This window comes from Caretta caretta, chromosome 16 (assembly GCF_965140235.1).
Source record: "Caretta caretta isolate rCarCar2 chromosome 16, rCarCar1.hap1, whole genome shotgun sequence".
Taxonomy (NCBI): Eukaryota; Metazoa; Chordata; order Testudines; family Cheloniidae; genus Caretta; species Caretta caretta.
In genome coordinates, this window is record NC_134221.1 from 16702217 (window position 1) to 16727516 (window position 25300).

The 25300-nt window shown below is 48.5% G+C and overlaps 1 protein-coding gene across 6 annotated transcripts in view; it reads right to left on the minus strand.

Moving 5' to 3' along the window:
* Window positions 1-25300, minus strand: part of RALGDS (ral guanine nucleotide dissociation stimulator) — a 98581-nt gene that overhangs the window by 26575 nt on the left and 46706 nt on the right. The window contains exon 1 of one of the 6 annotated variants that reach the window (XR_007353020.2): window positions 14624-14848. The exons of 2 other annotated variants lie outside the window; for them this stretch is intronic. Coding sequence is in view for 3 of the 4 variants with exons in the window: in XM_048822926.2 (XP_048678883.1) it covers window positions 14624-14755 (132 nt within the window). In the remaining variant the exon portion in view is untranslated. Of the gene's footprint in view, window positions 1-14623; window positions 14870-25300 lie in introns of those variants that run through there. 3 more of the 6 variants (XM_048822926.2, XM_048822921.2, XM_048822923.2) reach the window with 3 other exon arrangements.

The following is a 25300-nucleotide window of genomic DNA, read 5'->3' on the forward strand; positions in this document are numbered from 1 at the left end:
GAAAACCAAGAAAAAGCTACCTGCATTTTTGACCATCACTATTCGCAGCCTTGATAGGCCAGAACTAGGACCACTTATCTGTCCTCAGTCCCGCTGCTAACCTAGGAACATGTATAATTAAAATGAGAGCCAGGTAAAAAAGAACTCTGGTTTGGAGGCATGTGAGGAGGACACAAGGGGATTGGGCTTACAAAAAATCAAATATTTTAGTGTTTTGCAAAACCTAAATCTACCACTTGATTTTAGAAATGAGCAAAACGAACTCTGACAGACTAGAGAATTAAAGGTTCCGTGTTTAATCTGGATGGAAAAAAATCTCTGCACTGAAAGCATGAACCCAAAAGCTTGTCTTTTTCACCAACCAAAGTTGGTCCAATAAAAGATATTACCTCACCCACCTTCTCTCGTGAATATAATAGAAATGCGTCCAGCAGATGTAATTATTTATGTTATGGCAGTGCACACACATGACCAGGGCCCCTTTGTGCTACACATGGTATTCAAACACATAGGGAAGACAGAGCCCTTGCACCGAGGAGATGAAAAAGCAGAAAAGGTTTTATTCCTCTTTTAATCTATGAATAAGAACTAGGTATCAAAGGATGAGAGATATCAATTTTAAAATCTTGAAGGCTATAGTAACCAGAAATATTCATAGATAGATATTTTTAGGTCAGAAGGGACCATTATGACCATCTAGTCTGACCTGCACAACGCAGGCCACAGAATTTAACCCACCACTCCTGCAAAAACCTCACAATTTACTTCCTTTGTTTAATAAACCTGTTAGTTTTAAATGCAAAATGTATTTTGATAAACCTTTTTCTCCTTATATATCCAGCACATTTAAGGAAGTTTTATTTAATAAAAAAATTAAAATATATCTTTTGTGCATTGAATTTGAATTTCCATCCAAACAGAGCTTGACACCAAATCACAAGTATGAAAGCTATCATTCACCATTTTTTAACATCATAAAAAATGTAAAAGTTAAGAATCTGGGGAAAAAAACAAAAAAAACAAAAAAAACCCCAAAGTCAAGCTATATAATTGTTTAAATAAATGTGTACAGAAATAGTGTAACCTTCTGGTTAGCAAAAAGAAGCACCAATTTTAGTGCCAAGCTTATTAGTTGCAAATCAACATGTTTTAATGGTTACCAACCAATGAGAATCAACCTCTCTTTAGGGAAATAACTGAAGTACAAATGCAAAACACAATTAAAATTGATGCTTTAAATCAAGGTTTCCTGATTGTTGATTTAAATCATGATTAAAATTGGTGCTTTAAATTGCTGTGATTTAAAATGAGTCCACGCTGGTTTCTAGCTGCCTGTTGAGCTCTTGGGACAGGAGTGGAATGGGGGGCTTCTCTCCTCTTGAGGGATTAATCCTCAGCCCTCTCCACAGGGGCCAATCCATTCTTCTCCTATCCACGCACCATTCCAGAGCAGCCACTCACTGCAGCTCCACTACTCTGTAAATAGCTGCCTATTCAATAATCCACCAGCTTTAGCTTGTAACTCATCAACTGGCCGCAGTTCAAACATGTTTTAGCTGTGCGATTCCAATCTCACTTCTGTTTTTTCCACACACGCCCCCACCTCCCACTCCACTGGATGCCTTTAATGCAGACCTGGTTACTAAAGTGGCAATAAAGATCAAGTCAGTGTCTGGGACTGGCAAGAGGAAACAAGGATCTCTGCATCAGTGCTAGCCATCTCTAAGGCACAGGCATTCTCTGCTGATGAAGATGACTGCCAAGGGATCTGACCTTGCCTGTACACAAATTAGCACTGCTTTACTTTAGCCGGTGCAAGGCCCCGTGTGGACACGCTTATTTCAGTTTAAGAGGGGCTGTTCCTAACTGATTTAAGCTAAACCAGAGCAAGCCACACAAACTCAAATAAGAGTGTCCACACAGGGATCTGCACCAGTTTAAATAGGATTACATTCAGATCTTAATTAATCTGGTACAAACTCTCTGCCTAGGCAAACCCTAAGAGTCAAGAACTCCGGCATTTTAAGAGTCCTGGTGACCCCAACTGCTTCTCTTGGCAGTCATCAAATCACTTGGGAAAACATTTTCCAAAAAAAGCACGCACTTATTTCAGGTGTCCGACTTGGGACATGCATGGACTTTGTTCAGAGGTGATGAGCTCTCAACTCCAGCAGAAACCAGTGGGCGCAGCTGGTTCTCAGATTTCTGCAAGGTAGGCTGGTGTATGAAAAAGGGGGGCAGCGAAAGTGAGTGGGCTATTTTGAAAAGTCAGCCAGAATCTCTCTACCTCAGCTTCTTCCCCTTTTACAGGAAGGAGGATGTCACAAGGTCCTAGATACCCAGATTCATTTGCACCCTTGTCTGGATCAGCCATTGCACCTGCACAATGTAACGGCACTGAAGCGGCTAGCGAAGGGTTCCCAAAAAGATATATACAATCCCCAGACACCCCACTGAAAGTCTATGGCCTGAGTGCTCTGCAAGCTGTGAACCCCAGCCCCACCACTGATCCGCATGGCACGGCAGGGTCAATGCACTCAAGTAACCCAATTCAATGCTGCTACTGTATTAATTAAGGCAGAGAGGGTCTCATTGTACAGTCTAGCCAATCAAAAACCACCCTCTCTCTCTCCCTAGCTTTCTTTTTGTTGTTGTTGTTATTTAGGGTGACCCAGTAAACAGCTGAAGTAGAGAAAATGCAGGAAAGGTCCATTGAATGGAGCGGCCAGCGCGGTGCTGTTTGTGAAAGGCAGGGAGAAAGAAAACGAGGGCTTTTGTTCTCCGGCCATGCTCCCCGCCCCCGATTCCGGACACAGCTGACGCATGACTCTTCCATTTGTTACTGCTGTGCTTTCTGGGTTGTTCTGCACCGCGTGAGAGGGTTCAATCCCCCCCACCCCCAGCCGCTCCCCACAGCCTTCTGACTGCCCAGATTTCATGACAGAGCCCTATGCTGCAGTGTCTCCTTCGGCTCCACCACCGTGAAATGGGGATGTGCCTGGCAATGTTGATTAGTTGGAGATTTTCCTCTCAGATGGTTACCCTCCCAGCCCCCAGAGTCGGTTCTGCCATGGGGGGGGAGGAGGGAGAGGAGAAAAGAGAGCTGGAGGGGAGGAGACCTGACAGCAAGCGCTTCTGTTTTGTAATTAGGAAAATCTCATATTGTTGGGACTGCAGAGATGGCGCCCACAGGTCGGTAGGTGCTTGCAATCAGGAAAGAGAGTCACAGGCCAACAAGTTGACACCTGGGAGCTGAACATCAATATCTGGAATTAAAGCCGCCTGGTTTTCACAGGTGCTGAGCTACTGAAGACAATGGGAGCTGAAGGTTCTCAGCACCTTTGAGAATCAAGTTACTCTCATTTAAGGGCCTAACCTGTGCACCAAGCAGCCTAACTGGTAAACACCCAGGTCGGAACATTCTGACCACAGTTCCTGCCTGAAAGGGTCCGAGGGCCCAACCCTGCATACGCTGCTGAGAGCAGCACCAGCGAGGTGGAGAAGAGTACCCAGGCTCTGTGCCCTCAGCGCACAGGATTAGGGCAACATCAGGGCTTGAGAATGGTCTTCTCTGCTACCTGCCTGAACATAGTCCCTTGATCCCCCTCATCCCTGCTTGGCCTGCATTGCATTTGTGCATGCATAGCCTGCAGCACAGCCCACCCCAGCACCACCCAAAGGCTGATCATTTGGCGATGCAGCCAAGAAATCCCCTGTAACACGAAGATTTAAAATCAATATCCTAGGTTATACATCCTAGGGTGAGGCAGCTTCTGCCCAGGGGCCATTTCCCCTGCCCTGAGCTAGCACTTTTGAGGCCACGTTCTGGGCAGGACAGCAGCACATTACAGATATTAGGGACTGCCTTTCAGTCATGTTACCAGAGTACCTGCAGCTCCCATTGCACAGAAAATCAAATAATAAACACTGAGCAAAGTCAGCTCATCCCTAGACGCAGCAATTTAACAAGCCACTGCAGACACATGCTGGTGGGCTAACGGGTCTGCTCCTCCCACTCAAAAACTTTCCAGAGCTGGATTAGCACTCTGTTTCCCTTTGCGGAGCCTCATTCACCTGCTCCGGATTACCAGCTACCCGCCGCCACAGAGACTTATCCCCTCAGTCTGAATTCCAAGCCACGTTCCTGTTTAAAATCATTTCTCTAGGGCAAGGACTGCTGGAGGGGCCTCAGCAGCCCCAAAACAACAGCTGTTGGGATCCGTAGGCAACATCCACCATGACTGCGTAAGCACTGGTGTGCAAGAGAGGCAGAGGTTCCTGCCTTCCACCCACAACTCTTTGGGTTTCAGGGGCTGAGCGGAAGGAAGGACCACCCTGAACTGTCCCCTCTTGCGACACCAGAGCTTTGTGGGGAGGTTCTGAACTCTCTAGCACCCCATCCACTTTCTCTGTTCACTTGCATGGGATCAGACTCCGGGCCCTGGAAAGGACTGGAGAGGGAATTACTTCAGTGCAATAAAAGGCTGTTACAGCACTGATGGCCCAGATCCAAAGCCCCAAGAAGTTCTGACAGCTTGGAGAAGATGCAACTCAACAGCCAAGCATTCAGGGGCTTCTCTGCAGGATGTCCAAAGCTTCCCAGGCTCATTGAGACCCACCTACACATTAGCAGAGATGGGTCTGAATCCACTCCAGGGCCAGACACACTCAAATCTGGGGGGCATTCAAAAAAATCCAGAGATGAAAGTTATGGCACAATCCAACATGATCAGAAACACTGCAGGAAACAGGGGCTTAGTTACATCACCCTGCCAACAATAAGCCATAGCGATGTCCTGAGTCATTTAGATGCTCGCAGAAGCGAGACAGAGGCCAGTGCCTACACTAAGCTAAGCTGCATTGTGATGACCAGTACGCCATCACTAAATGACATCATCAAGAGACGGCCAACCAGCCACAGAGCTGCAAACTAGCAACAGGCAATGGTGCCGCACCATCCATCCAGAGGCTCCAGCCAAGGGATTTAAACACCAGAGGCAAGAGAAAAGTTTAACCAAAATACCCACTTTCAAAAGTGCAGCTGAGTAAAAACAAGCAGGAGGAAAGTCCTGTTGTTTGACTAAGGCAAACCAAACAACAGCCTTCCCCTGCCCTGCTTTCAGTGACACTCCTGGAAACTACATGGAGAGCATTTGGGGAAAGATCAAGGCCTTACTCACTATAATAGCTACATCCTGCAAATCTTCATTTGCCATTGACTTCAACTGGAATTTGGTGCATGGAGCCAGACCCTGCAAGAGAGAGGGGCCAAAGGCAGAACCATTTACCCAGACCTTTTTGAACTTTATGAGGGTTCAGATAAAACAAACCTAGAGCTGAATTACCCCAAGTTTTTGGCCTGAGCTGAAAGGTTCAGCTGGATCCAAGTTTCCTCAAAGTTCCAGGGGTTTGGAGTCAGGATTTCAGTTTCAGTTCCCGTCTACAGTTTTGGCTCCAAACAGTCTTGCTTTGTCCAGCTTCACTAAGAGAAGGAATTTGTGTGTACACACATGCACATACATGTTCCTTGAAGTTAATTCAGGTTAAAAAAACAAAACAAACAAATCTATTAAACTGAAAACATCAACCTCAAACAGGCACCCGGAGCGGACTCTCAGGTTTCGCGTCACTATGGAAACACGTTCACTATAAAGAGAGGGGAAATCTCAGTGGTTTTGCTCTGTCATATAGAAAGACATTCTGTATTACGGGTAGGGAACAGTTTAAAAGCCAGATTTCCATACAGGCATTCTGCTCAGCTGTTATTTGTTAAAATGTGGTTAACAGAGAGAAAAGCAACTCTAAAAATAACACCTCAGCATTCCAGATTAAGTCACCACCATTGACTTTCCTATTAAATCTGCTTCGTTTGCAAGTCAAAACAAAATTTTTCTTCTCTCCCCCACTGTCCCAAATGCCAGCACTGAAAGCTCAACCTTGGGGAATGGAAATTTAAGCTGTGTTTTTCCTGCTTCCTACAGTATCAGCAGCATCAAGGACTGAGAAATCAGAATTTAGCCGGGCAGCTGCGTTCATGGTGCACGATTCAGAAAGCGCCCAGAAGCCAATGTGAGCAGTAAGAAGAGGCCATTTCCCTCTGTACAGTCACATTTCTGAGATGAACCCAAGCAAAAGACCAGCTGAGTAATAAAAACAAACCCACTGTTGTTTAGTTATGCAAGATAAATATGCATTACACATGCATGTATGCCAGCTCAAAGCTCTGACAACACTCTGACAATGCCAGCTGTTACGTTACTGCTGCTCCTCAGGTATGTTTGGTAGTTATTTAATGTCAAATAACTGTCCTGTTAAAACCAAAACAAACTGGAGCCCTGGGGACACATGCACTATGTTCATTAACTAATTAGCATTTGCATAGCACTAAAGGAAAAGAAAGCCATAGACATGACATGCTCCATGTTACTGCCAAGTTACAGTTATTATTTTCTCATATTGCAGTAGAGCCAGAGGGTTCCGGACACATTGTGCTAGGCGCTGTACAAACACATAACAAAGGCAATCCCTGCCCCAGAGAGCTAACAATCCGTTACCAGTGTTGCCCAGTGATTAATCTGTAGAGGAACTCTCTTCTCTCCAATTTCTATGGCATAAGGGAATTCATGGCAGACAGCACAGAAAGCAAAGCCTCACCCTTTTTAAATCTGTCTGAACAGAATTGAGGACCCTTGCATGCAAACACCTTTATAGGCAGGAACAACTCCATCAAAGTCAGCAGGGCTGCTTACATATTTATTTTTGCTAACTGCATGTATTGAAACTAGCTATTAAAAGAGTTAGAGATACAGATCATTAGCTGTCTCCAGAGACATACCCTTTCCTACCTGGGGGAGGGGAGGACGAAATTTAAATGCACAATTTAGCCCTGAAGCCTAGCACTTGGTTTTCACTTCCCCTCTGCTTCACAGCCAGCCTGAGCTGAACCAGTCAAGCAGTGGTGGATCCATTTACAAGGCAGGGGACCTAGGGACAGTTCCACAGAACCAGCTGGTGTTACTGTGCTCTTTCGCTGTGTCTCTTTCTTTAATTGCCTTGGGAGCAATGTCCAAGTGTACCTTTATTGAAGAGGGAGCCCAATCTAGTGCATTGTGGATAAAGCATGGATTGAACAGGCACATGACAACAGGATTTAACAGCACTTTCTGGAAGCGGCTACATGAGAGTCTAAAGGGGTTCGGATTTCCATTGTCTTAAACAGTTTTTTCTAGACTTGGCAGTACGGTCTTCCCATGTTTCCAGACAGCCTGAGACAACAGCTCTAACAGTTTTGTCTTCACTGCACAATTAATCCAGGCTCTTACCTGTGTTTTAGCCCAGAATCCTCTACCATCCACACAGAAAAGCCTCTGACCCAGGTTTGGAGGTGCTTTACGCTAGTTTACTCAGGTGGAGGGATGGGTCAGAGCCGAGCTCAGCTCCAATCTATCCACTTTGCAGTAAGGATGGGAGCAAAAGTCATTTGAGTGCTGCTAAAGCTCCAATCCCACAATTCCCCCCCAAAAGACAAACAGGTTCACCCTCAATTGAGCGTGCAGAGCGCTCTAGGATTCTGTCCCAAAGAACCATAGGATACAGCCCCAGACACATGGGGCAAGTACATAACTAGTGAGGTCACAGTAACGCGAGAAGGGCCTTGCAGTGGGGATGCTAAGGCTGACCCAGGCGCCAGTCACCCAGATTAACAGTGCAGTGAAGACACAGACTAAGGGCCTGATGCAAAACCTACTGAGGTCAATGGGAATCTTTCCACTGATTTCAATGGGCTTTGGATGGGGCCTGCCTTGAGAGGTGTGAACTGCATCCATCCAGCTCAATAGGATGTTAACCCTGAGATGCTAACTATGACTGTTTAAGTAGCAAGGCCACTTAACTATTTCATCACTGACCAGTTTGGATGGGTCTGTTAAAATGTAGGTTTGTGGACACAGTTTCAATAGAACACTTGCCCCTTGCAATATAACCCTGAATGTATTCTCCAGATAACCAACATCAAAGATGTTGGGGATGGGAAAGACACTCATACAAGTCAGTTTTACATTGCAGTGCACTGATGCTTACATGGAAAAGAGAATGGCCCTCTGGGGCCGTTTGGATAAACTGCATGAGCATCATATAAAACATTTTTAATTAAGGTAGCTTTTATGTAGACTGCAAACTATCTGGACTGTAAGCTCTTTGGGGCAGGGACATTAACTTTGGATCTATAAGATGCCTGGCACATTTATAGCACCAGACAGACAATATAATCCATTGATGGGATGCGTCCTATCACTCAGCATTCCCTTCGAAGGGTCCAGTTACCCATATGAGCACAGTCTCATGTACTCCCTTTGCAGATACCATTATACGGAGGAGACGCACAAATTCCACCACAGACCGAGCTCATGCTGGAATTCCACCTCCCAGAAAGCGAAGTCACGGGTAAGATGCTCTCCCCACATGTGGCCAGCTCAGCCGGCATTGTATCCAAATCCCATTCCTTAGCAACAGTTTTTCCCCCCCTTGCTGGGTCCATCGGCAATGCAGAGATATTTGTGAGTTGCAACAGCACCACAGCGCTGCAAAACCACATGCCTTGTGTTTATTTATACAACTGCCTGAACAGAAGAGCCACTGGGCAGTTCTGACTGCAATGGCGCTGGAGAAAGTACAGATTAGGAGGACGCTAGGCCTTTAAATGTGGTCTGGAGTGACCTAAATAAGCTCCTGACTGCTGTTTCAGTTATACATCCCGGGGGGGGGGGGGGGGGGGGCAGTGACTGGCAATTAGTCAAAGTGCCAGAAAGGATGGGCCTGCCCGTATAGATGCCATTTCAATGACAAGCCCAGCCGAAGTGCAATGGAGGAACATAGCGTTCACTGACACTCCTAGACTCACTGCCAGTGGGTTACAATCACAGCCCCCAGGACTCCCAAAGGGAGGGCCAGGCTTCCCAACACACAACGGTACCAAACCCGCACAGGCATCCCTTTGTTATCCCATTGAGAAATCTCTCTGTGAGCAGATCCTGTTCCACCCCCGAACAGTAAACAGCCAATACTCCTTTGCCCTTTCCCTCTCTCTAACTGAGGTTTGACTTCATGGGGTTTATGGCAATGCTCTGAGCACGAGGAAGGAAGTACTGGAAGGGGTTACCTAGGGAGGTGGTAGAGTCTCAATCCTTAGAGGTTTTTAAGGCCCATTTTGACAAAGCCCTGGCTGGGATGATTTAGTTGGGGTTGGTCCTGCTCTGAGCAGGGGGTTGGACAAGATGACCTCCTGAGGTCTCTTCCAACCCTGATCGTCTATGATTCTAAGGAGCAAAGGAGATTCTGTAACACACACCCCAATAGGGGACATAAAACTAGTACTCTGCAAGTGACATGAGTCTTGGTCTCCTCCCACAGGTCCCTCCTACTCAGCCCCAGTTCCTCAACATTAGCTTACAATCACTTCAGCCTGAGCTTTATCACGGCTTGGTTGCTGGAGAACTAAAAGGTAGCTATATTATACTTCAATCAAATCAAAGCCAGCTACTATTTATTATCTGCATTCCAGGAGTGCCGAGGAGCTCACTGTGCTAGGTTTGGTGCAAGCAGAACTAAAAGACGGTCCCTGCCACAAAACCCACTGCAGTCAATGGAGAGACTCCTGTTAGCATCAATGGCCTTCGGATCAGGCCCTGTAAGCCTAAGTCACTGGTTCAAATCCAACACTTAGGTGCTACTGATCTGGGCAGATGTGACGTGAATTTGACAGTATCCAGCTCCAATATCACTGGAACTATTCAGTCCCCTCACTGGTATTCTCACCTGGGAGGCCAAGGAATAAGTGGCCAGGCCAGGCTGAGAACCCACACCTCCTTCCTCATCCCTGCCAGGTGATCCCCCTAGGGCAGGGCAGAGGCATGATGAAGGGGTGGGTGGGGAAGCCTGAGCCTGTGGATAAAGAAGAGGTTTCCTCTGCCAGGGCTGCCAATCCAGCACTAAATCCACTTACACCCCAAACAGATCCAGGCTCTGGAAGGTCTCTCCCTCCTATTGAAACCGAGACAGCAATCTCCAGGTAACACGATCCTTATACAAACATACTTGGAAGCCTCTCCCCCATCCCGCTTTAATGGTATCAAACAAAAAAAAAATCCTGCCAGCCCGGCTGCTTATGTTCTTCTGCACACACAATCACCACCTCCTCAGCCCGCTTCGCAGCCGGGGCTGCACCTTTTGGAACAGTGCCAGAAGGTAGATCCCCATCCAAGAAATACCAACACATGATTGCCCTGCGGGCTGCAGGAGACTATCACGCTGCAACTTGAGCTCAAAGGAGAGCACTCTGTGCAGACAGGATCTCTGCTCCCCAAACCAAACGCGGGAGGCCAGGGGAAGAGAGGTCTCCTCTCCCACAAACAATACCGTGTGATGCACTGGTCCCATGAGCAATTCATGTTACCGAGGGACCAACTAAACAACAGCAGGCCTCTTTATTGTCTGTGGTACAAGTACAGCCTGGGTGGCAACCGTACAACCTTCCCCCAGCGTAAGGAAGATGCAGCATGTGTGTATAACAGAACCTGAATGGAGACATCAAGATGATGCCTTGGACATGGTACAGAGAGCAGTGTGGGATTGTTTGCTCCACAGGCATCGCAGGAGATCAGCTGAGGCCAGGAGGAGAATATGCACTTAGAAGATAAACAGCTTTTCATGAAGCCCTATTATAAGCACTGGTCCTTTGTTGGACCAATTGGTGAAGCTGTGGCCCAATGCATAGAAAAGGTTTGAGCCAGGAATGAATAAAAGCCAAGTCTGGAAAAAAACCTACATTTTTTGCCATGTGTTGATTAACACACGGTAAACTTCTAGCTTGGACAAGGTGGATGTCGTTTTAACATGTATCAGCAGGTCAAGGTAAACCCTAGGCTCTCCCCTGACCTTGATTACAGGGATTCTTCATGCATCCCAAGGTGTTTAGAGACAGATTATCAATGGTTTTTCTAACTTCCATTCACAGTCCATTAATAGGCATCAGGTTTAAAAACAAACATAAGGAAGAACTTCTTCACACAACACACAGTCAACCTGCGGAACTCATTGCCGGGGAGAGTGTGAAGGCCAAAAGTAGAACAGGATTCAAAAAAGAATGAGAAGTTCATGGAGGGTAGGTCCATCAATGGCTAGTGGCTAAACAGTCAAGGACACAACCCCATGCTCTGGGTGTCTCTAAACCTGCAACTGCCAGAAGTTGGGACCGGACGACAGGGGATGGATCACTCGATAATTGGCCTGGTCTCTTCATTCCTGCTGAAGCACCTGGTGCTGGCCACTGTCAGAAGCTACTGGACTAGATGGACCAATGGTCTGACCCAGTGTGGCCATTCTTATGTCTCCAAAGCTTTTCTCATTTAAAAAAAAAAATAAACTGAGTTCTTCCCCCAGGGTAAGTCCCACAGAACGACTTCATCTCTGCTTTTAGTCACACCAGGCTGCTGCTGAGGAAGTTGCCACAACAGCACTGAGTTAACAGTTTGCCATTCTCCAGTTGTTTTGTCACAACAAAACACAAAAACACTCAAAGAGGAACGAATAGGCCCTTATACAATACAATCAGAATAGCAGCACTTTCAAAGCATGTTCCTTGTGAGGCTCTCAAAACCATTTACTAGCCTTAATCCACAACACCCCGCTTGGTTAGGTAGCAATATGCCCATGTTATAAATGGGGAAACTGAGGTACAGAGAGAAGTGACTTGTCAATGCTCACACAGGGAGAGAGTGGCAGTGTCAGGAATAGAACCCAAGAATCCTGATGCCTAGTCCACTGCTCTGACCACTAGACGACTCTCTTTCCCTCAGTCAACAAAAGGGAGAAGTACTGAGATAAGACACCCCCCTCCCCGTTGGTCAGAGGACTTGGGGGGGGCGGGGAAGGGGCCATTAAACCAAACAAATAACCAAGCAGGTGCCTCCTTCAGTGTTTTTACCATAAGGCTGCCAGCAGGGGGTGATACAAGCCAGCTCTGTTCCTATACCATGCCCCCAATCACCCTTTTCCAACCCCTGCTGCGAGTCCTGGGGTCCTGCCAAACTTCTGAACTCCAAGCCCCGGGCCAGAGTGCATGAGGGCTTCACTATGCTCAACCGCTCTCCCACCAGGAGAAGCGCAACAAGCAGAATGACGCTCCTCCCCGCCCACTTGCGCCGAATGCTCTCCCAGCCAAGAGCCAGGCTCCGCGAGCGCAGGGGGATCTGCCAGACATAACAAGAAGCAGATGATGTGCTCTAAACAATGTCACTATGCCCACCCCTGAGAGAGAGAAGCAGGAGGAAGGGGGAGGGAAGGAAAACAGACTCAATGGCACATTTGTGTACTTTCTACAGTGTTGACGGGGCCGGTCCCTAGAAAACCTGTCATGGGGCGAGAGGACCAGACAAGCAAGGCCTGGGGTGACACAGCCAATGCCCCATGAAGCCAGGTTTTTTTTTCCTCTCCTGCTGGTAATAGCTCACCTTACCTGATCACTCTCGTTACAGTGTGTATGATAACACCCGTTGTTTCATGTTCTCTGTGTATATAAGATCTCCCCACTGTATTTTCCACTGCATGCATCCGATGAAGTGAGCTGTAACTCATGAAAGCTTATGCTCAAATAAATCTGTTAGTCTCTAAGGTGCCACAGATACTTCCTTTCCTTCCTGTCTCAGATTTTGAGTGACCAGGGCTCTACATGGGCAGGGAGCTGTTCAAGGAAGTTGCCTCTGCCATGGGGACTGGCTGTTAATCCCAGTGCTACCTACTCTGCCCTGCAACCTATTGAAATCTGGTCTTCCCTCCATCCCCAGCTATCTGTGCAGTAATCCCAAAAGTTTTAATGGTGATCCTCTCACCAGCAAGACATATCCAGGGCTGGATAAACATAGGGCTGTAAATACGGATGGAAATGGATCTTGCTGACCCATTCTGGTTTGAATCTCTTCATCACCACTGGGACACATGTGCACACTTCAACTTCCCCCATCCCACCAACGGAAGGAACTAGACAGAATGAATGAGCCCGCTGTGAAACACAGCATTAGTTATCCAGGGATTGATGGAAGGTCTCTGAACACTCACCACCCTGAGCCAAAGCCACTATACTAGTGAATGAATGGCTCAGTGCTCTTTTTGACCCAGAGGACTGAGAAGTGGTTGATGGGCATAGCCCTGGCTTGCAGAGACATACCAAGGGATGCTTTGTGGTCTCCAACATTGACCTGAGCGCCCCCAGTTCCCTTCCTAAGTTATGCTGTGCTATGCCAACTCCCTTCCCTGAGCTGAACCTCTCATTTGATCAGGGTCCCCCATGTTTTCCCAACATGTGAAGGTTTCATAACCGAACTCCTTGTTGACAAAAAGCAGCCACCACCCTGCAGGCTGTTTTGTGTGTCACACATCCCCCTAGAAGGGCAGCCTGGATCTGAAGCCAGCAAGAGCTGCTGGGGGCTGGTGCTAGTAGAAACAGCCAAGGTCTTGCCCTAGAGTATGACAGTTTTGCATCCTCCACTGAGTGTCCCATTAGGCCAATCCCCATGGTCTTCCTCACCATGGGGGAGAATGCTTGGGTCTTTCTTTGCAACCTGGACAGGCCCAAAGCCTTCACAGGCAGCTAGAGTCAGAGCAGACGGGACCGCAAGCCTCCAACAGGATGCCAGACTCTCAAATAAAATATTTAAAGGCCCTGGTTCTAGCTCTCCGCTAGCTGCATCAGATGGCGCGCATCTCTCTGGTTTCTCCTAATAGATATTCCAGCTTGGCAGCAGGCCTGCCAGAAGGATAATGGCATAAGGGGGAGTAAAGAGATCACAGAGGACAGCTATTTACCCACTCCTAGGGAAAGGCAAAACGTGCTGCCAAAATACCTTCAACTGTGCTCCTCTCCTTCCCAAACAACCTGCACCATATGCTCCGGTCTCCCTCGCCATGCCAGGGCTCAGCTTCTGAGCATCAGATACACAACACAAGCTAGCATCAGAAACACACTAGGCAGAGACTGTGCAAACTCATAGCACCTGCAAACCAAGCCAGGAGTCCCTATCCGGAGAAAAGGGAGCATGCACACTCTCCCGAACAGTTACCTGCACTGTAAAGCAGCTAAGGACCCCCAAGTGTTTTTTAGCTATGATGTCAATAACCCAGAGCACCAAATCCCAAGGGGGAAATCAATCCTCTATAAAGCCTGTGTTGTGTGGGGAGGGGAGAATGAAACACAAAGCCTATAAGTGAATCCTGAAGCAGGCGTTCACACAGACTAAGCCAGGGGTAGTCAATAGGCAGACCGCGGGCCAAAGCCAAACTACCAGGTGCTTTGGAAGAGACCCTGAAATCGTATTTACTTATTATTGGGGGTGGAGGAAGGAGAGAATTTATTATTTTCCCTGGTGCCCGGACCTTGACAGGGCCCTGGTGCCTCCATGGGACAAGCTCCCCTCGTTGGAAAATAATAATTTACTACCCCGGTCTAAACCACAGCGTGCCCCCGGACTGAGCTCTGCTGAGACCCAGCGGGGCTCTCTCCCCACCCGGGGCCCAGCAGAGCCGCTCCGGAGCCCGCTGCCAGGCCCCCCGCGCCCCGCAGCCCCAGCCTCACCTCCAGCGGGGGCAGGTCGGGGTCGAGCTGGGTGAAGCTGTGCAGCACCACGGGGCGGCCGCTGCTCTCGCCGGCCACCTCCAGCCTCACGCCGTCCCACAGGCTCCGCATCCTCCGCGAGCTCTCGAACATGGTCTCCGGGCTGCCCGCCCCGGCATCGCGCCGCGCCGCCCGCCCGCGCTTCACCGTGGGAGCCGCCGGGCCGCTAGCCCCCCATCGGGACCCGCCGCCGGCTCGGCCCGGCCCGGCGCGGCTCTGGCTGGCTCTCCGCCGCAGCCCCAGCCCCAGCCCGGCGGCGGCGGCTCCGACGCGCCCTGAGCAGCCGGCGGCTCCCCTGCGCGCAGCGGGTTTGTCATGCACCGGGCAGCCTGATCCCACCCACCCGTGGGAGAAGCCCCGGCGTCAGCCCGCCCCGCCGCGGCCGAAAGGGGAACCCGCAAAGCCAGGCGCTGGAGCCGGCCCTTCTGGCGGGGAGGGGAAGGGCAGCCGCTCTCCTCAGCCCCCGGCGGATCGGCAGGGTCCGGCAAGGACGGGAGCCGATCCCCACAAAGCACCCGCGACGGGAAGCTGGAGCGCCGGGCTCTCAGAAGAGCTCAGCCGGGGGAAGCTGCTTTGGGAAACAGGGCCCTGGGGCCTCCAGGGGAGATGCTCCCCTCAGCTCAGCTCTTTGGAAAATCTGGCAGTGATCATGAGCCCTTGAAAATCTGACCCTGGCAGGGAGCTTTAAATGGCAAGAGGCACACATCTGCGGCAAGAGAAACCCGCACACAGAGAGAGGCAGGACTGGTCTGCCTAAGACAAGCTGCACCCCTGTAACTCAATCTATTTAAAATCAATCTAGTCACAGCAGCGGGAATCCCTGCTGGAGACAAATTTAACCCCCTTCAGGCCTGGTTTAATGTTGATTTAATTTAGCTTCCTAAATTATCAAATTAATCTAAACCAAGTAAGCAAAGACTATAAACTCCTCAGGGCAGGGACTGTCTTTTTGCCATGTGTTTGTACAGGACCTAGCACAATGGGTCCTGGTCTAGGACTGAGGTCCCTAGGTGATACAGTAATAATAATTCAGTTTCAGACACGTACATTAGTGGTTTGCATGGGTGTCTAGGCAGATTATAATTTGATTTAGTTACACCATTGCAACCTTTGTAATACAGACCAGACCAGAGAGAGAGATTAACCCTTAGCACCACATGTTAGGGTGACCAGAGGTCCCAATTGTATAGGGACAGTCCCAATACTCAGAGCTTTTTCTTATTTAGGTGCCTATTACCCCCTACATGCTGTCCCGATTTTTCATACTCTGGGCAAGTATGAAAAACCCCATGTTCAAAGCACTGAACAATCACATAACTCCCAACAGTTCCCGCTTTCATGGGGACTGTCCTTCTTTGACCCCTGAAGCCCCAGATTGCAAAGAAAGACCACAGCTGAAGCAGCTCCTGTCCCACAGGCCTGGCTGGGCTTGGCTCCCCCCTCTGAGCTTTGCAACCTGGTCCCTAGTGCACAGGGTTTCAGTGCTGTTCAGGTTTGGCCTGAACCCCCTGATGGGGGCATGGGAGGGGAGCAGCCACCAGGCAAAATTTGAGTAGCACCACTCACTCAGATTTGGCCAGGTTGTCCTGCCGCCATCAGGGGCTGGGCCAAACCTGAGCAGTGCTGTGACCCTGTGGCACCAGGGGCCAAGTCACAATGGCCAGAGTGGGGAGCCCAGCCAGCCCTGCGGGACAGCTGCTGCGGGGTCAATCCAGGACAGGCTCGCTCTGCAACTGCCTACCCCAGGGACAGCACCTCACACACACACACCTCCCACCTGTGGAGGGCAGGACCTGTCCCACCTTAGCTACTGGAAATGTTGAAAGGTATTATGCAATCATTAATTACCTAGGGCTGCGGGTCATGGTCTGTGCCATCATTGTTCAGAAGAGGAAGCTGAGATACAAGGAGATGAAGTAACTTGCCCAAGATCTCCCAGCAAGTCAGTATCAGGATGTGACCATTGGTCTGATGCAGTTTGGACATTCCTTGGTGCCCTCGGTGGGTGCAGAAGGCCTGAGAGCAGAACCAACTCAGTCCTGCTGTACCAGAGATCAAGGGGCTACAGGTGAAGACTCCCATGCAAATGGATTACAGCAGGACTGAATTTGACCCAGTACATGGTTCATGATGCCAGCATGGGGAGGGGGTTGTGGATCTTAACCAATGGGCTCTGAGCCCCCAAACAGATGCTGAATCCACATATTGTAACTATTATTAAGTACCAAAAAGAACCAGGCAAAACTGTTCATTAGCTGTCACTGCTGCTAAAAGGTGCAATCCTGCAAACATGGAGTCCCAATCCCAAGGTCAGAACCTGGACTTTCACGTCTCAGTTTTCCGAACAGCTGAAAGAATATTAAACTCTTTGTGTATTCGAAACCCCACAGCCACATTACCTAGGAGAACATCAGGCTGAGATAAGTACATCCAGCTGTATTTTTAGATTAGCACATGAGCAGTTGGAAGCTTCTGCCAGGATGATGGGTAAAGAAAGGGTTAACAAAGCCAACACTAAAGTGATAATGAGTCAACTTGAAAGTTAACAGCCCCCTGAGATGAATGAGAGTAATCGGTGCTATTGTCCCAGCCTATCTGCAGACTCCAAAGGAACAATGGTGCATCAGTTGAAAGGTGATCAGCCCAGACACTGGAAGGCTACAAATTTTTCCTTGTTTTCTTAAACTCCAATTTAGGGACTTTAACAAAGAGCAAAAATTGCAGGAAACCAGCAGAGACCCTGAACCTACAATCAGCAGACTTTTCCTCCTTTTTGGATTTGAATGCAGTCCTGGCAACATCTGGAAGTTATAAATAGGGACACATGGGGAGGTGAACAGGGGCACTCCTTTGAAATCGGTTGGATGGGTATTTTTTATAGGGACTCAGTAGAAAAAAGAGAGAGATTGTGCTTAACACACAGAAAGTGTCCCTCCTAAATAGAGAGAGTTGGCAATCCATGTGTGTGATTGCTAAAATTCAGGGCTCTCACCAGTAGCTGGATGGGCATGTGGTGAAGGCAAAGGACTGGAAGCCAAGATATCTAGACCTCGCTACCTCACTGCATCGGTGCAGCTGCACCACTGTGAGCTCTAATGTAGACATACCCTTAGATTGTAAGTTCTTTGGGGCGGATACTGTCATTTGGATCTGTATTTGTACAGCATCTAGCATAATGGGGTCTTGGTCCATGACTAGGGCTCCTACACACTACCACGATACAGACTAATCATCATCATCATCACTTTCTGTAGGCAGACCCATGCCTTTCGCACCAGTCTCCAGTTCAGCTATGTTTGTCCTTTACTAAAAGATGCAGCTCCACTAGGTGACTAATTTTTGCTGGTCCCTTGGTTGGCCACTTAAGACAGTTTCCCTGGAATAATACTAATGATAGTGGGTAACAAATAATACATGACAGGAAGTAAACTATAAGGCTTTAAAAATAGCTGGACGGTTTCCTCTCTGTTCTCCTGGGATCTTTCTGGGCCTGAAAAACAAAACACTCAAACCACAGTCACTGGCCCAAGCGCAGAACAGTTACTCAGTACTGCCAGCCCCACACATTCAATACTCATGAACTAGCCCTCCCAAAATCATGAGATTATTAAAATGTTTCATGACTTTTAACCTAATTGGGTGTTCTTTACCTCCTACTTTTGACCATGTAGGATGCACTCAGATCACATTTTCAAGCCTTTCTTCATAACCATGAAGACTAGAAATGTACTATTTTTTAAATGAGGCTTTCACATGACTCCAGGAGCTGGGGCTTTAAGAAATAACATGAAACATGACACTTGTGATAAAATGGCAATGTGGGTTTTACCCACAGCAGAAAGGTTTCACAGCACGTTGAGTGCTTTGGCCTAACTGTGCTCCCGCTGACGTACGTCTGTGGTAAACCTCCTATTAACTAACGTGGGAATAGAATTAGGCCAATGAATAGGAATTGAGCATGATGCAAACTCCATCCCTCTGTGTCCCTCTCTAATCAGTGCTGGAACCACACACACACACACTCTCTCTCTGTCTCTCTCTCCTTGAGGCTGTGTCTGTGTGTCCCTGCTCTCCCTCTCTCTCTCCTTCACTTCCTACCAGTTCCTCTTTTCCTTCCCTGCCTGCCTTGTGCGTTTCCTTTTCCCTTTGGTTATTCCTGTCTCTCTTCTTCATCCCTGCCTGCCATAGTCCTCCCCTTTCCCTGTTCATTTATCCCCCCCAGTCTGTGCCCCCCACACACACCATCACACCTGTCGCACACACACCTTCCCTGTGCCTCTCTCTCTACTTCTTCCACTACTCCCATTTCTTACTTCTCACACAGTCCCTCTCTAACCCCAGGTTTCTTCATTCCTCTCTCCTGTGGTATCTCTTCCCCCTGCCCCATTCCCTGTGGCCACTTTCCTCATGTCCCCCTTACAGCGCTTCCCATCCCCATCCTACTCCTAGATTTGGCCTATCTGTATAGCCCAGGATCAGCAGGGCTCTGTGCCGGCTGCACGTGGGCTCCTACAGCCTTCCTCCAACACCCTAGGGGGCACACTTTCTCTAATGCTGGCACCAACCTATTGTAAACATTCCGGAGTGGGGGGAAGAGGTACTGAAAGGGTTGGTAGGAGGTGGCCACGTGGCCTAGGTCACGTCCCTTAGCATTAGCACTGATCATCAGCACCAGCGTTGCTTTGCAAATCATGTTAATCTCCATGTGACCCCTGAGCATGTATCATCACCGCCACTTTACAGATGGGGAAACTGAGTCAGATCCAGCACCCACTTTCCAAGCCAGGCCTCTGGATCACTCTGCATCCGTCCACCTCTTGACCTCTGCTTCTTCGAAGCACTAGCCAGAGAAATGCTTAGTAACCTCGCCCCTTGCACAGAACAATCAGCAAGACCGGGCTGCCGGGCGTCAGAGGGAATTTACATTCAACACACCAATGTGTTTATTTCCAAACACTCAAAGAACAAAACCCAACCCAAAGAGAGAGTTCAAATCCCACAGAGACGATTTTAATCGTGTTCAGCCCTTCTGGGCCCCAGGCTTTTTCTGAGCCTCTGCGATCTGTCCAATATTCCAATGTTTTTCTCCTGGCCCATCAGCACTGCTCACCTCCAGGCTGCGTCAGTGTTTCTGTTCTAATCTCCGGGTGCCGGGCTTCATGCTGGCTGGAGTGGCAGCATTTGGGGAGCTTATTTGAAGACAATATTATATTTAGACACAAGGATTCAAAGTGCCCAGTCCTCAAACTGTATTTGCCCATTTAGCAATTTATTTTGGAGAGGTTAGGAAACCAAGTGATTGCCAATCTTCTGAAACGGCCCCCTGGTTCTCATCCCAGTTCTCCATCCTCAGTCATTTAAGAACCCCTTCTTTTCTGCGGTTTGCATTCTCCTTTCCTGACTGCCTTACAACATGCCACAGAGGGGGAAAAATGTCTAGTGGTTAAAGTGCAGGAGAGAAGGGCTTTATTCCCAGCACTGCCACTGACTCACTGTGTGACCTTGGGCAAGTTTCTCAAATTGTCTGTGCCTCAGTAACCCCATCTGCAAAATGGGGATGATAATACTTGTCTCCCACATTGGGGGTGTGGGAGCTGTGAGGCTCAGTGCATTAATGGTTTTAAGGTGGTTTGAGATGGAAGGTGCCAAACCCACACAAATAATGATCCCGGAGCGAGTATGCTGCTTTGAAACTTATGTGTGGCCTCCTCCCCTCCCCACCCTGGGAGTTGCATACACAATACTCCAGTGGCCCCCAGATCCTGCAATAGACTGCCTTAGGGGCTGGCTGGGACCTCACGGCATCAGGGTACGGTGGGGTTAGTTAAGGATGGGATCATAAAGCCATCACTTTGTACCACTCAGCTTCTCTTCGTCTACATTACAGCCTGATTGATGCTTGAACCATTCTTGCCTGTGTGTTCTCCTCAAGTCCAGTGTAACCCTATTGATGGCTCTTTGCCTTTTGCTTCTGCTCAGCCACTTTGTCACCGTGGCAGGGAAGGAACAAGGGGATGCAGAAAACAGAAACAGCCGTGCTGTGTCCCAGTCCCCAGGATAGCAGGGTCCTCTCTCACCATCGGGTTTAAAGATTCATGGAGAGGTTAAGTGTTTGTTTGAACTTCAGGACGAAACCATTACAGCTGGGACAAGGCAGCAATCTACCACTTTGGATGGGCTATCACCAGCAGGAGAGTGAATTTGTGTGGGGGGGTGGAGGGTGAGAAAACCTGGATTTGTGCTGGAAATGGCCCACCTGATGATCACTTTAGATAAGCTATTACCAGCAGGACAGTGGGGTGGGAGGAGGTATTGTTTCATATTCTCTGTGTATATATAAAGTCTGCTGCAGTTTCCACGGTATGCATCCGATGAAGTGAGCTGTAGCTCACGAAAGCTCATGCTCAAATAAATTGGTTAGTCTCTAAGGTGCCACAAGTACTCCTTTTCTTTTTGCAATCTACCACTGGGGGGCTACAAACTATGGAGTGGGTCCAGAGGGCTCTGTCCTGCTTCCCAGAAACAAGAGGAAAGGGGGAAATGGATTAAGTCAATGGAGATAGACACATCTACCTCAAGGGGAAAGAGGGAGCAATAAATGACACATCTAAAGCTCTGCCCACACTGGATCTCCAGACCTCACCCCGACTTCCCTGTACAGCTTTAGCCTCCTGTGCTCCTCGCTAATGCTTTCCACCTGTTTGTATTTCCTACAGAACAAAACAATCCCACTGCAATCCCGCTCCCCACGCAGCACGGTTCCTGCTTTTGCATCCTGATGTTGGCTCAGAGAGTGACAAAGCTCCCCGCCCCCGCACCAACGTGCTGTCATCACACGCTGATGCTTCACATGTCAATACATTGTTTGGATAAATCCCCCACATTCCCGTTGCCATACACTGACCCTTCGCTCCTTATCCGCATGCCTGGGTTTCTCCACCCAGACAATGCACAATTCCAAAATGTCTGTTCATACAGAACATTGGCATTGACAAGTCCTGACGCATAAGCTCGTGTAACTGTACAAATATCTCAAGCAGCTGCCCTGGGATCGTACATTGGTCTCTGAGTTATACAATGTACATCTCCCTCAGGCCTTTGAAAGCAAAAACGCTAACAGAGAGGAGCAGGCATCAGAGCAGAGAATTCAGAACCCCTGTTTTCAGCTCTCCGTTTAGGAGGGGACAGGCACGTACCATCTAATCCTAGGGGAGTGTCCCCCCGATTATTATCAGCTAGTGACTTCTGTTGCTTCAGAGAGTTTGGTAAACTCCCAGGCTGAGAGGCAGCCTGGTCTTGTGCAGTGGTTCTCAAACGTTTGTATTGGTGACCCCTTTCACATAGCAAGCCTCTGAGTGCAACCCCCCACCTTATAAATTAAAAACACTTTTTTATATATTTAACACCATTATAAATGCTGGAGGCAAAGCGGGGCTTGGGGTGGAAGCTGACAGCTCATGACCCCCCACGTAATAACCTTGCGAACCCCTGAGGGGTCCCGACCCCCAGTTTGAGAACCCCTGCTCTAGTGGTTTGTGGGGAATACTGTAGGCTGGGCAACAAGCTGTCTGGGCCCTAGTCCCAGTTCTAGTACTAACTCACTGCATGGGGTTGGATACGTTACTTCAGTGCTCTGTGTCTCAGGATACGTCCTATTTTACAGGAGTGGTGGAGGGCTAAACTCATTGCTGCTTGTGAGGCACTCTGGATGCAAAGGACTGTGGAGTACAAAGAGTTATGAAATATTAGTCCCAGTGCTCTGTTCAGGTTGACTTGAACTGAATCCTGAACCAAAACTTTTTAGTTGTTTCATTTTATTTTTAAAAACTTCCATTTCTGCGCCCCCCTGAATTTCCTGGTCCAAGCCAGGGCTGGATGATGTGCGTCAGAACACAGCAAGGAAGGATGCAACCATCACACTCCTATCCCAGTCAGCAATCCCTAAGAACAGTTTTAGGACCTGTTTACATAGAGAATTCACTGGAATAGGAATTACAGAATTGCTCCTCGGGAATAAGTGTGTCTACATGGGAGCAATTGCAGAATTATGAATAGCTATTCCGCTTTACATTCACATCCTACCTTAATCTGGAAAGACTTTCCCAGGTAGACAGCTCCTAATTCCCTGAGACATTCAGCCTGCTGTTTCAGATCTGAGAGGTCTGCACCATTTGACTCAGCCTCATGGTGCTTCGCAGGATGGAACCACTGAAGCTTTTGAACTGATTGGGATTCTCTGTTTTGCTGATTAAAAAGCCTGACTCTGGCTTTGTACTCTGTGCCCTTTCTACCCAGTGGCACCTGTTCTCCAGCTGGGATATATTGCTCTTCCTCAGCAAAGCCCGCTCCCCCCACAGGGAGCCATGGACAGGGCCGGTGCTAGCCCATTGGGGCCCCTCAGCAGGAATATTTTGGGGGCCCCCTCACAACACATACTAATGATTAATAGGGTGCCCCCTTGAGCTGCTTGGGGCCCTTAGCAATTGCTTATTCCTAGCGCCGGTTCTGGCCCTAGATTAAGCCACAAGTGCTAGCCCAGGAGCTCAGTTCTCCTTCCAAGTCGCCTTTAGCATACACACTGTCTCACACAGCCAGACCAGCTCCTAATTACAGCTAGTGCCCAGAAGCAGCACAAGGACGCAGGCACCACCCCCCAGGCAATCCGAATTCAAAAGCCCCTGTCTGACAGTTTTGCACAGCACCTCTCATGCAGGTGCTACCTCTGGGGAGGTGCTCAGTGGCTATATAACAGTACACTGCAACACGACACAACTGTTATCAGGAGGGGAAGGGAAGCTTACCTTAGCCAATGTAAACTACGTGCAGAATTTAGAGAGGCACAATGTAGCTATTTACATTGGGATTTGTCCAGAAAACCAGAGATAACAGCTCTACTTTTGCGCAAAGTGTCATGGGATATTTTAATGATCACAAGAGGCCAGCGTGATGCGTGTCACTGTGAATTTGTGATGCCTTTGTTTTCCATGTGTTACACCTTGTATGGGAACTTGAACTTTACATGCCCTATAACTTTATATGTCTAAGCACTCTCCCTGTGAGCACAGTTCAGCAGCCATTTTGATCTCAGGGCTCAGCCTTTTACACAGAAGAGACCACACTGTGTTCTCCCCGGGAGACTTGACTTTTGTTCTTTCTTGTGCTTTTTTGCTTGAAAGGATGCTGTTAGCTTAACATCACCCTTCCCTCTGAATATTTTCATCTGTGATTGTAACAAGTACCAGCTAAAGCGACTACAACTGAAAGAAAATAGAGGAAAAATATTTTTCCTCCATTGTTTGACAGTGATTTGTGTAGAGCCAGTTTCACTGTTTTCCCAGTTGAGCCACTTAGTCAGTTTCTCCTGTTGCTTACATGGGTCTTTCATACAGTAGCAAGTGTGACAGGGTCGGGTCAGATGGCTATAGTAGAATAATAGAAGGCAAATATATTAGCCCCAGGCTAAGTAGGTCCCTTTTCCCTGGGTAAGGTAACAGGAAAGGTTCCAGAACAATCAGGAATCTTCTGGAGACAATTAAGACAGGCTGATTAGAACACCTGCAGCCAATCAAGAAGCTGCTAGAATCAATTAAGGCAGGCTAATCAGGGCACCTGGGTTTTAAAAAGGAGCTCACTTCAGTTTGTGGTGTGCATGTGAGGAGCTGGGAGCAAGAGGCACTAGGAGCTGGGAGTGAGAACGCGGACTGTTGGAGGACTGAGGTGTACAAGCATTATCGGACACCAGGAGGAAGGTCCTATGGCGAGGATAAAGAAGGTGTTGGGAGGAGACCATGGGGAAGTAGCCCAGGGAGTTTAGCTGTCGCACAGCTGTTCCAGGAGGCACTCTAGACAGCTGCATTCCACAGGGCCCTGGGCTGGAACCCGGAGTAGAGGGCGGGCCCGGGTTCCCCCCAAATCCTCCCAACTCCTGGTCAGACACAGGAGGAGTTGACCTGGACTGTGGGTTCAGAAAAACGGCCAAGCTGAGGGCTGCCGTGAAGCTCCAAGGTGAGCAAATCCTCCAATAAGTGCAAGACCCACCAAGGTAGAGCAGGAACTTTGTCACACAAGGAAGAGAGAAATATTTTTCATAGGAAAACGTGGTTGGGAAAACACTAAAACTGGCCGGGACACAGGGCAGGCGTACTACCTAAATTCTTTAAATTCCGTTTTTAAATTGAGACTGTCCCTTTATTCTAAAATAAAAGTAATTTCACACCGTGAGCACGTACAATTTGCTCTTTTGTACAATGAAACCCAAATCGGGTGAACCTCAATGTTGCACTTGATCCAAGTGGTGACATCTCCATCTAACACCATGCTGGGAGATCACAGGCCTGACTCAGGAGGAATAATGTCAATTTCTCTTCACCATCATCATTTCCTGAAACTCCTACGTGCTCCTCACAGGTCTCTTACTCAAGGAATGACAGAGCCCATCCCTGCTTATCTTAGCAGACCAGATAACAACTCCAGGCTGTACAGATGCACAGAACAAAGTCAAGCTAGCTCCCGAGTCCCAGCTGCCTCACCATTTCCCAAAAGAAAGCCCAAGCTATAAAGGCACTTACTGGGCATAGCTTATTTTCCCCTCCCCACCCACTAGGGACTAGAATCTATGGAGGATGTTCTATGTATTTC